The sequence below is a fragment of the Oncorhynchus gorbuscha genome, linkage group LG03 (assembly GCF_021184085.1).
Source record: "Oncorhynchus gorbuscha isolate QuinsamMale2020 ecotype Even-year linkage group LG03, OgorEven_v1.0, whole genome shotgun sequence".
Lineage (NCBI taxonomy): Eukaryota > Metazoa > Chordata > Actinopteri > Salmoniformes > Salmonidae > Oncorhynchus > Oncorhynchus gorbuscha.
Window position 1 is genome coordinate 16,125,592 of NC_060175.1, and position 12,256 is coordinate 16,137,847.

At 42.2% G+C, this 12,256-nt stretch overlaps 1 protein-coding gene across 1 annotated transcript in view; it reads left to right on the forward strand.

Moving 5' to 3' along the window:
* Positions 1-9,044, forward strand: part of LOC124018656 (potassium voltage-gated channel subfamily KQT member 2-like) — a 66,828-nt gene extending 57,784 nt beyond the window's left edge. The window contains exons 12-15 of the mRNA XM_046333995.1: positions 1,190-1,298; positions 1,694-1,825; positions 6,558-6,681; positions 6,787-9,044. Coding sequence (XP_046189951.1) covers positions 1,190-1,298; positions 1,694-1,825; positions 6,558-6,681; positions 6,787-7,536 — 1,115 coding nt within the window. The 3' untranslated portion in view covers positions 7,537-9,044. The remainder of the gene's footprint in view (positions 1-1,189; positions 1,299-1,693; positions 1,826-6,557; positions 6,682-6,786) is intronic.
* The last annotated feature ends 3,212 nt before the right edge of the window (positions 9,045-12,256 follow it).

Here is a 12,256-nt window from a genome sequence, read left to right on the forward strand (position 1 = left end):
TTCAAAAGTGCAGTCTGAACCTTGGTAAATTGCCAACTTGAGTCTGGCCTTTCAGAGCCCCAAAATAGAAAACTAATCCATTACAATAATTGAAAGTGAAATGTGTGACTGCACAAGCAAAGATCCACACTCCTCTGCCTCCGACTTCCAAGTCAAAAGACCAGTAAGTGTAGTGACTCAGCCGCACATAAAAAAGTTTGATACAGAAAGGAGTATCAGAAATATTCAATGCTAATTATAATGAATAATATACAGTGCGGACAGTTTACAATGTTATACTGGCACACTGTTTTCACTATTAGTTTAGTTGAATATATAGCAAGATCATTTGATCACAGAGTTAGCTGTCCTGCTATAGCTTGTATATAACTGCTTATTGAGCATCCATGTTTTGCACTGTAGATACATAGTCCTCCCCCCCTTCTGTCATATTGCATTCTGCAGATTGAAACACCTTAAACAACTTTCTCTGTATAGACCAGATGTAGGATCTTCATTTGAGGCAGATTGCAACGGCAGGAACATAATCCTGCAGCAACAGGAAATGGAAGTATAAGTCATGGACATTTTTTGTAGGGGTTGATACATTTTTCGTTAGACATTTTAAAATGGAAATTACAAACTTTCAAAGCCTTTTTAAACCTCAAATATACTATAAGTGTGCATGTCCTGCTGTGCAGGAAAATTCTCAGCAACAAAAGTGATCAAATTAAGATCCTACATCTGTACACCTAGAACTTGACTGTCTCAAACTGCTGATTGACTAGGCTGTGGTCCACTGCAGAGGCCTGTCCTGCTGAGGATGCTAGCTTCTAGCATAGCTACAGACAAGAGCACACTGGCTTCGGCACGGCACGCCACACATTTATATTTTTGGGCCACAGTAGTAAGATGAACCCCTTAACCTCTAACTGGTACCACTATGCCCTCCCCTTTCCTTTAACTTATCCTGCATTGGCCAATGAGATGAACCGACATTGCCATTAACCTGCCCTCGATTCGACCCGGCTCCCAATCCCACACTGTAACCCTGGGCTGTGCAAGTTAATGGCCGTGCCTTGCCTTCGCTTGGTTCCATGCAGACTGACATCCTAAAAGATGGAATGAGAGTGCAGATGACAGCTCAGCGTTTCCATCCCACAGGAACACACTAACACCGGAGCTGTCATGTGCTTGTTGTGTTTCGTAGAAGCCAGCCTCCCCGGTGAGGACATAGCGGATGACAATAAGAGCTGCCACTGTGAGTTTGTCCCTCAGGACTTAACTCCCGGACTCAAGGTCTCCATCAGGGCCATTTGGTAAGCCAAGACAAGTGTTGTCTTTCAGAGTGGGTCTGGCTCAGTTCTAGTGTTGCAAAATATCTGTAACTTTTCCAAAATTCCCAGGTCCATATTTCCAGCTTATTCACTCCTGATTCTGGGAATCTTTCAACTGGGATTTCTGGGAATCTTTCAACTGGGATTTCTGGGAGTTTGGGAAAGTTAAAGATATTACTGTAATTTTACAATCCTAGTCAGGTCACAATCTCAATCTCTCATTTGATCTGTATTATTGTTTAGACCAGCGCTAAAATACGCTGTTAAACAGACATGTATAAAGTTCATTAAGATGTCTCATGCCCCACATAATTCCCCCCAACCCTAGTAGAACATCTATGAAATGGCCATATCTGAAACATCTCTCCCTTCATCAGCATTATGAGGTTCATGGTCTCCAAGAGGAAGTTCAAAGAGAGCCTGAGGCCGTACGACGTGATGGACGTCATAGAGCAGTATTCAGCCGGCCACTTGGACATGCTGGCCCGCATCAAAAACCTCCAGTCCAGGCAAGATACCCTCCCTCTCTCCTTCTCTCTCACTCTTAGTCTCTCTCTAAGAAACAGGTCTTTTGCCAAAATGTTAGATCCCTGGGTACAGTACTCGAATAGAGCGGGAGGTTACAATTACATTGCATGCCTCGTTGTGTCCTCCTGTGTTTGATGTCCATAATGTCTGTTTTCTGTAGTGATGTCTGATCTCGTTTGGGATGTCTGTTCTCTGTAGTGATGTCTGATCTCGTTTGGGATGTCTGTTCTCTGTAGTGATGTCTGTTCTCTGTGTGGTTGTCTGTTATATGTAGTGATGTCTGTTCTCTGTATTGATGTCTGTTCTCTGTAGTGATGTCTGTTCTATGTAGTGATGTCTGTTCTCTGTAGTGATGTCTGTTCTCTGTAGTGATGTCTGTTCTGTAGTGACGTCTGTTCTCTGTAGTGACGTCTGTTCTCTGTGGTGATGTCTGTTCTGTGGTGATGTCTGTTCTCTGTAGTGATGTCTGTTCTCTGTAGTGACGTCTGTTCTCTGTGGTGATGTCTGTTCTGTAGTGATGTCTGTTCTCTGTAGTGATGTCTGTTCTCTGTGGTGATGTCTGTTCTCTGTAGTGATGTCTGTTCTCTGTAGTGATGTCTGTTCTGTGGTGATGTCTGTTCTCTGTAGTGATGTCTGTTCTCTGTAGTGATGTCTGTTCTCTGCAGTGATGTCTGTTCTCTGTAGTGATGTCTGTTCTCTGTGGTGATGTCTGTTCTCTGTAGTGATGTCTGTTCTCTGTAGTGATGTCTGTTCTCTGTGGTGATGTCTGTTCTCTGTGGTGATGTCTGTTCTCTGTGGTGATGTCTGTTCTCTGTGGTGATGTCTGTTCTCTGTGGTGATGTCTGTTCTCTGTAGTGATGTCTGTTCTCTGTAGTGATGTCTGTTCTCTGTGGTGATGTCTGTTCTCTGTGGTGATGTCTGTTCTCTGTGGTGATGTCTGTTCTCTGTGGTGATGTCTGTTCTCTGTGGTGATGTCTGTTCTCTGTGGTGATGTCTGTTCTCTGTAGTGATGTCTGTTCTCTGTAGTGATGTCTGTTCTCTGTGGTGATGTCTGTTCTCTGTGGTGATGTCTGTTCTCTGTAGTGATGTCTGTTCTCTGTAGTGATGTCTGTTCTCTGTAGTGATGTCTGTTCTCTGTGGTGATGTCTGTTCTCTGTGGTGATGTCTGTTCTCTGTAGTGATGTCTGTTCTCTGTAGTGATGTCTGTTCTCTGTAGTGATGTCTGTTCTCTGTGGTGATGTCTGTTCTCTGTGGTGATGTCTGTTCTCTGTAGTGATGTCTGTTCTCTGTAGTGATGTCTGTTCTCTGTAGTGATGTCTGTTCTCTGTAGTGATGTCTGTTCTCTGTGGTGATGTCTGTTCTCTGTAGTGATGTCTGTTCTCTGTAGTGATGTCTGTTCTCTGTAGTGATGTCTGTTCTCTGTAGTGATGTCTGTTCTCTGTAGTGATGTCTGTTCTCTGTGGTGATGTCTGTTCTCTGTAGTGATGTCTGTTCTCTGTGGTGATGTCTGTTCTCTGTAGTGATGTCTGTTCTCTGTGGTGATGTCTGTTCTCTGTGGTGATGTGTTCACACACCATTCACCAGGAATCAGAGGATGATTGACAGTTCATGATATTCCCGAGTCCCAACAACATCACGGTATAGGCTGCTGTACCCCAGTAATGACAAGAGAAGATAGCGAATTCAGTGAATCAGTGACAATCAGTGACTTATTGTGAAACGTTGATGCAGTCTGCTTCTTTATAACTCACCAGCAGTGTGAGTCGGTTTGAATGTTAAGACAACTCTTATCAAGCCAATCAACATTTGGCCTGACCTGCAAAGGGGCATATTCTGAAATCATTGTATGATGTTAAGAGGTTCATCATAAAGGGTCCAACTTCTAGAGACACAACTCTGGTATCCATGACTAAGGGAATTTTCTGTGAGGTTGTTCTTACCAAGTGCAACCAGCCATTGCAAATATAGAGTCATGGTGAGGTTTGTTCCCCCCAAAGGTCAGAGTTCATTGAATCTGAATTCCGAGTCTACATGCATCACACAACATTTACATTGTTTACATTGTAGTCATTTAGCAGAGGCTCTTATCCAGAGTGACTTACAGATAGCTAGGTGAGACAACCACATATCTCAGTCATAGTACATACATTATTCCTCAATAATGTAGCAAAGGCAGTGCTAGTAGTTAGGGTTCCACATGTATGTAAATATATTCCTACTTATAACAGAAAAATGTTCATATCAAAATCTCCTCAATATTTGTTTAAATTATGGCTTCACTGTCATATCATACAGCTGTAGTCTGTGATTATTTTACCAAATGAAAAAACATCCTTTTGGAAAATTTGTTTTAGAAAATAAATATTTGTCATTTTCTTTCATCCCCTGGTTCTGTGGTTTTTGGTTTCGTTCATTTCATGTGTGCTTGTCGGACTGGTCTGTGTTGCGCCTTCATCCTGCATCGTGCTGGTGTCTTCTCTATTCACTTTGCCAGGATAGATATGATTGTTGGTCCCCATGGACCCTCAACTCCACGCCATAAGAAGTATTCATCTGATGGACCCAAAGAGTCACCCAAATACTCTCCTAGGTTAGCCCAGACTGCCTCTCTCTCGTCAAGAGATTCTCCTGAGTTCCTTATCCATTCTGTTGACACGCAGCGGAAACCTTTTTTTGTCTCGGCCTACTGTATGTGACAGCATGTGACGAGGTGTCTATAAAGAGGAGTGACTTTATCAAAGTGGCAAATATCTTACTGCAAGCAGCAATTAATTAGTTATTCTCAGTAAATAACTACTGAAACTCATTGACTCATATTGTCTCTTTGAATGCTAATCGGCTGAATAGATAGTATATACATTGTACAGTATAACACGTGCAATTTTGTTTCTTCTCATTTTTCTTGCCCTATACTGCAATGATTTTACTAGAGAATTAATCAAAGTTAAAGAAGACTAACTTGGTTTATCCAATAGTTAAGAATATGGTAAATGCTCCCGTGGGACACAGGAGGAGCTCATATACTTTAGGTAAGTATTCAAGTCAAGTAGCCGAACAAAAAAAGTGTTGAGCTGAATCGCCTGCAATACATTGACAATGAAGAGCTTATTGATAAAAATAATAAGATACAGCTACTCCTTATGACCTATGAGGCGACTATGAACAGTATAGTTTGTTCTCTGGTTTCGGATGCATGTTGGCATGAGGCGTATTGAAGCATGCCACACGATGCACAAAATCTAATCAAATAAAAACAAAGTCCATTTCAGAAGTTTGCATAGTTTTCTAATATTGGCCGCCTGGGATGGTTGGGAAATTGGTGAGCATGTTTTACCTGACTGTGAAGCACTTCTATGAATAATATTTTTATACTGAGGATTTTTCTCTCTTATTCAGACGTTTAAAATGGTAGTTCATTGCTTTCAGATGTAGGATCTTAATTTGAGCCTTTGCTACAGCAGGAAAATAATTCTACAGCAACAGGAAATGTGAAATATTATGTGGATTATAGTTAGACATTTTTGTAGGGGTTGATACATTTATCCTAAGGGAAAATCAAGCCTGACATTTCAAGTTGAAATTAAAAACTTCAGAAGCCTTTTTAAACCTCAAAACAATACACATTTTAAATATCCTGCATTGCAGAAAATGTATCCTGCAACAGGGTGATCAAATGAAGATCCTACATCTGTATAAGTAGGCCTCAGTCAGAGTATAAGCTAGTGTAGATGTTGTGGATGGTTTTTACAAGGTTCATGGTGCTTTAGCTGATCCAATATGTCCAAGCAATTTTTTCAGTGAAACTTTACTTGAATCAACCTCCACTTTTAGTCTACACATTTGATTAACACTTTACTCAAAGCTTTCATAATGCCTACAGAACCTTTCATAATGCCTACAGAACCTTTCATAATGCCTACAGAACCTTTCATAATGCCTACAGAACCTTTAATAATGATTACAGAACTTTTAATAATGCCAACAGAACCTTTCATAATGCCAACAGAACCTTTCATAATGCCAACAAAAACCTTTCAGTATACCTACAGAACCTTAGCAGTCATAGAACCCGTGTCATGACAACTTGCCTTACACTTTGGCAACTGGCTTAACAATGTTATGAAGCAGACCATGTATGGCAACCTACCATCTCTAGAAACTTCCAAGGCTTATTAAGACCTTCGTTATAACCTCTCAACTTGAAGTAACGTATTTCTGTATTGTCTTGCTGGGGTTCGAGAGCCCATGAATGGCACTGATGAGTAGTTGAAAGAAAGAAAACTAACCCTGCATCCTCCAAGGCCCTACCTAGGTCCTCCTCCTCCTCCTGCTCCACCTATCTGTTGTCTGAACACACTGTAATACATGTTATGCCATGCCATCCCATGCATGAGCCTGTCTGACTCCCACTGTGCTCAGCGCTAGGAAGGCGAGAGCTGTACCCGAGTGTGTGGCACTCTCCTCTCAACACCTGCAGTCCTCTACCTCTTGCAGTAGGATCAGATATTGTCAGGTTATACACTTCCACTTGTTATACTGTGGACCTGAGTTGAAGGTCAGCGATTATTTTAGAGTAGAATATAGTACTGTAAGTGTTTTTGTTTTGGTATACATTTTTAAGGTGATATAAGGTGTCAATATGAAGTAGGTTTTCTTCAACTCTATTGGCTTGATACTAGACAGACGTCACCTGTTTGTGTTTTGAATCGGTAGAGTTGACCAGATTGTTGGTCGAGGTACTCCAATCACAGATAAAGACCGTCCCAAAGGAACCACTGACAGTGGGGTTGAGGAGGACACAAGCATGATGGGGCGCCTAGGGAAAATGGAGAAACAGGTAAGGTATACTGTTATCTGGTGATGGCAGTATTCATTGTATACCTTTGTTTCACTTGGGCTTTCCAACTGTCCATCACACCATGGTGTCTTCCCTTCTGAGCAGGTCATGTCAATGGAAAGGAAGCTGGACTTCTTGGTGAACATCTACATCCAGCGCATGGGCATCTCCCAGTCGGAGACGGACGCCTACTTTGGGTCCAAGGAGCCCGAACCAGCACCACCCTACCACAGCCCTGTGGACCACATGGAGAAGAGTGGCTCCATCACCAAGATCATCCGATCCAACAGCTCTATCGGACAGAAGAACTTTGACCCACCGCCATCCTGCTCCGGCCCGGGGGTCCACTGCCCACCGTCCACCTCCTGGCAGCAGCACAACGTCAGCGAGTTCCACCAGCCTAGCCAAGGCAACTTACCCTCTCCTATAGGTGATCACTCCTTGGTCCGTATCCCTCCTCCGCCGGCCCACGAGCGCTCCTCTGGAGGCCACAATGGGAGCAATCGGGGATCCCACCGCAATAGCGGTGGTGGAGGAGGAGGTGGTGGAGGAGGTGGAGGCGGTGGCGAGGGGGATAGAGAGGGCAAGCCAGACAGTGACACGTCCATCTCTATCCCCTCAGTGGACCACGAGGAGCTGGAGCGCTCCTTCAGTGGCTTTAGCATCTCCCAGTCGAAGGAGAACCTGGACTTCCTGAACAACAGCTATTTCAGTGGCGTAGCCCGCTGTGCCAAGGTAAGGCCCTACATCGCAGAAGGTGAGTCCGACACTGACTCCGACCTCTGCGCCCCCTCACCCAACTCGGCCACCGGGGAAGGCGCTTACGGGGACCGAGGGTGGTCAGGATCCAAGTAGGCCAAAATTGGAACCTCATATAAATGGGGCCATGGTGACTCTGCCTTGGAGTTCAGAGCTGAGAGGCCGATATGCTGGGTGTGAGGACACTGCTACCACCAATGGTACATGTGAGAACAGAGACACCCAGCTCCTCTTAAATGACTGCAACGTAGAGTGAGAAAAAAGGTTTATCAGACCACACTCCAGCAGTTTGTACTGAGAAAGCGCCTGTAGTTTTTCATACTCGGAAGGTTTGCAGCAACTTGACTTAGAGCACACACATTTGTTCTCATGTATTCACGCACTCATCAAGGTTAAGTTTGCCAGTGATTTAAAAAAATATCTGACCCTGGAATGGAATGCAGATTAATTGCCAACCTTGTATATTATGATTGAGATGGTTAAAGAGCTATCACACAGAAGAAACAGGTCCCGTGTGGCTCAGCTGGTAGAGAGCAGCACTAGCAGTGCCAGGGTTGTGGGTTCAATTCCCACAGGGCATCAATACGAACGAACGTGGAAATGTATGCACTCACTATTGTAAGTTGCTCTAGATAAGAGTGTCTCCTAAATGACAAAAAAAAAAATATTATATAAAATATACTTGAATTTGATCTAAATGATGACATTCATGTTATTTTGCTGTATCTCTTTGTTTTGATATGTGGCACAAGAGATTCCCAATGAATCTAAAATGTATTGTATTTCTATCCCAAATGACTTATTATTTACAGTGGACAACAGAGGACATGTTTTGCATTATGGTTGATCAACTAAACGCATATATTTCAAAGGAATGTAATATTATCAACATTATGGCTCGTGTCCATAAGCCCTATGGGATAAAGGGATGTGATAACCAGTTCAATGTGCACTATTCTGTTGTGGTTGTTGTACAAAAACACGGATGGTATTTACATCACACTACTTACTAAAGATATTGTACATATTCTATTCAATACCCACAATATTGCATTTGTGATATCGACAAAGATGCTTTCTATGGGTAGAGGTACATTTGGTTTAGTCTTTATATGATCTGTAAAGATGTATTTTATTGATTTGTATATATCAAATCATTTAGATGTGTTTATTTATTTCCTGTAAGAATTATAGAAGCAACTTAGGCACAAATGCCTTGCAGCTGTATTGATCTTTTAATTTGGATTAATTTTTGCGAAAAAAAGTATTTCTAAGAATCAATCATTCAAATGCACTAACACTTAACAGCTAGATTAATGACATAACACTCAACTGGAAACATTAACATACTTCACTAATGTAAAATTACAACAGCTACAGTTAGATGGAAGGTTTGATATATTGTTGGTATAAAATATAATTTCAAGATGATAAAAATTGTAACGAAATATTCAGGCAGGCCTACCTCACTTCCCACTGAGGAACACAGGACAGACGTCACACTGCTTCACACAGGACAGACATCACACTGCTGGACACAGGACAGACATCACACTGCTGGACACAGGACAGACATCACACTGCTGGACACAGGACAGACATCACACTGCTGGACACAGGACAGACATCACACTGCTGGACACAGGACAGACATCACACTGCTGGACACAGGACAGACATCACACTGCTGGACACAGGACAGACATCACACTGCTGGACACATGACAGACATCACACTGCTGGACACAGGACAGACATCACACTGCTGGACACAGGACAGACATCACACTGCTGGACACAGGACAGACATCACACTGCTTCACACAGGACAGACATCACACTGCTGGACACAGGACAGACATCACACTGCTGGACACAGGACAGACATCACACTGCTGGACACAGGACAGACATCACACTGCTGGACACAGGACAGACATCACACTGCTGGACACAGGACAGACATCACACTGCTGGACACAGGACAGACATCACACTGCTGGACACAGGACAGACATCACACTGCTGGACACAGGACAGACATCACACTGCTGGACACAGGACAGACATCACACTGCTGGACACAGGACAGACATCACACTGCTTCACACAGGACAGACATCACACTGCTGGACACAGAACAAGCTTCCCACTGCTGAATAGAGGACAGGCTGATGAACACAGGAAAGGCTTCATTCACACTGCTGAACACAATACAGGCTTCCTTCCCAATGCTGCACAGGACAGGCTTCTCACTCCTGAACACACTTTGACATGATATTTCATGTGAGCCAGCATGTGGACATTCAACAAACTGTGTTATCCTTTGAAAAGGCCTTTGGTCCATTAATGCTGCAATAATTTGGGTAATTATGTTTAAAATGGATTCGTTGTGTAATGTTTCATTGTTGTATTTTCAAAGGAAAAATAATGTACGGACGTACACTACCGGTCAAAAGTTTTGGAACACCTACTTATTCAAGGTTTTAAAAAACTATTTTCTACATTGTAGAACAATAGTAAAGACATAACAAACTATGAAATAACACACATGGAATCATGTAGTAACCAAAAAAGTATTAAACAAATCAAAATATATTTAATATTTGAGATTCTTCAACTAGCCACCCTTTGCCATGATGACAGCTTTGCACACTCTTGGCATTCTCTCAACCAGCTTCACCTGGAATTACTTTCCAACAGTCTTGAAGGAGTTCCCACATTTACTGAGCACTTATTGCCAGCTTTTCCTTCACTCTGCGGTCCAACTCATGCCAAACCATCTCAATTGGGTTGAGGTCGGGTGATTATGGAGGCCAGGTCATCTGATGCAGCACTCCATCACTCTCCTTCGTGGTCAAATAGTCCTTACACAGCCAGGAGGTGTGTTGAGTCATTGTCCTGTTGAAAAACAAATTATAGTCCCAATAGGCCAAAAGAAGATGAGATGGCATATTGCTGTAGAATGCTGTGGTAGCCATGCTGGTTAAGTGTGCCTGGAATTCGAAATAAATCACAGACAGTGTCACCAGCAAAGCACCCCAATACGATCACTCCTCCTCCATGCTTCACGGTGGGAATCACACATGAGGAGATATGTTCACTCACACCGCATCTCACAAAGACACGGCGGTTGGAATCAAAAATCTCCAATTTGGACTCCAGACCAAAGGACACATTTCCACCGGTCTAATGTCCATTGCTTGTGTTTCTTGGCCCAAGCAAGTCTCTTCTTATTGTTGGTGTCCTTTAGTAGTGGTTTTTTTGCAGCAATTCGACCATGAAGACCTGATTCACAGTCTCCTCTGAACAGTTGATGTTGAGATGTGTCTGTTGAACACTTTATTTGGCTTGCAATTTCTGAGGCTGGTAAATTGAATGAACGTATCCTCTGCAGCAGAGGTAACTCTGGGTCTTCCATTCCTGTGGCAGTCCTTACGAGAGCTTGTTTCATTATAGCACTTGATGGTTTTTGCGACTGCAAACGTTCAAAGTTCTTGAAATGTTCCATATTGACTGACATTCATGTCTTAAAGTAATGATGGACTCTTGTTTCTTTTTGCTTATTTGAGATGTTTTTTCCATAATATGGACTTGGTCTTTTACCAAATAGGGCTATCTTCTGTATACCACCACTACCTTGTCACAACACAACTGATTGGCTCAAAAGCATTAAGAAGGAAAGAAATGCCACAAATGAACTTTTAAGAAGGCACACCTGTTAATTGAAAAGCATTCCAGGTGATTACCTCATGAAGCTGGTTGAGAGTATGCCAAGAGTGTGCAAAACTGTCACAAAGGCAAAGGGTGGCTACTTTGAAGAATCTCAAATGTAAAATATATTTGGATTTGTTTAACACTTTTTTGGTTATTATATGATTCCAAATGTGTTGTTTCATAGTTTTAATGTCTTCACTATTATTCTACAATGTAGAAAATAGTCCAAATAAAGAATAGTGTATGTGTAACGTTGTACATTCGTTCTGTCAAAAACATCCCTTCGCTCTGCCAATATTCTTGCTGGTGTTTTCCCTCCATTTTCATCCAGTGCCAATCAGGATATCTAGAAAAATATTGAGGGTAAAGGTACACACGCATAAACTACTAGCGGAATACATTTTTTTCATTCACACTTGGTATTGTGCACAATGATTGTGCACAATGATCCAGTCTGCAACTGGATTTAAATAGGCTCATACAGAGATAAATATATATATATATATATTGTTAAATTATTCCCCCACAAAATTAAATTAATCCTCAAATAGATAGCAACCTTCAAACACTTTTAAATGCAGTGATGCATGAGGTCAAATGAACAAGGAGTATGAATGAGTGAAATGAGCTTTTCAGGAACTGCCTTGTTAATGTCCTAGTGACGTTATCTGTACTCCTGTCATACTGAATGAAAAGACTCAGAAGACCCAAAACAATTATATTTCCGAGGTTCAACTGGCAACACAATTTACTCAGCTAAAATATCATAAGTGCTTGTTACATACTTCTCAAATGCCTTGGATGTCTTTTATGGGGGAGGGGTGTTCCAGCCTTACAGGAGCATTTGAATGGTGCAGATCTCACAAAATGTGCTCCCGAATGTATTTTTGAATGTCTCACTCAAGCGATACTCATCACTGTTAGCTCACAGCATGCGTAAAGATAGGTAAGCTATTTGGAGCAAAACAGAAATGTATTATAAAGACAAGGTTTGTAAATTAGAAAGAGAACGTTTGTAGAGGAGTACAGAGAACTACACAGAACAATATTTCACGGCACTTGCATGTTGCAATCCCGGCACTCCTTACTTCCCCCACGG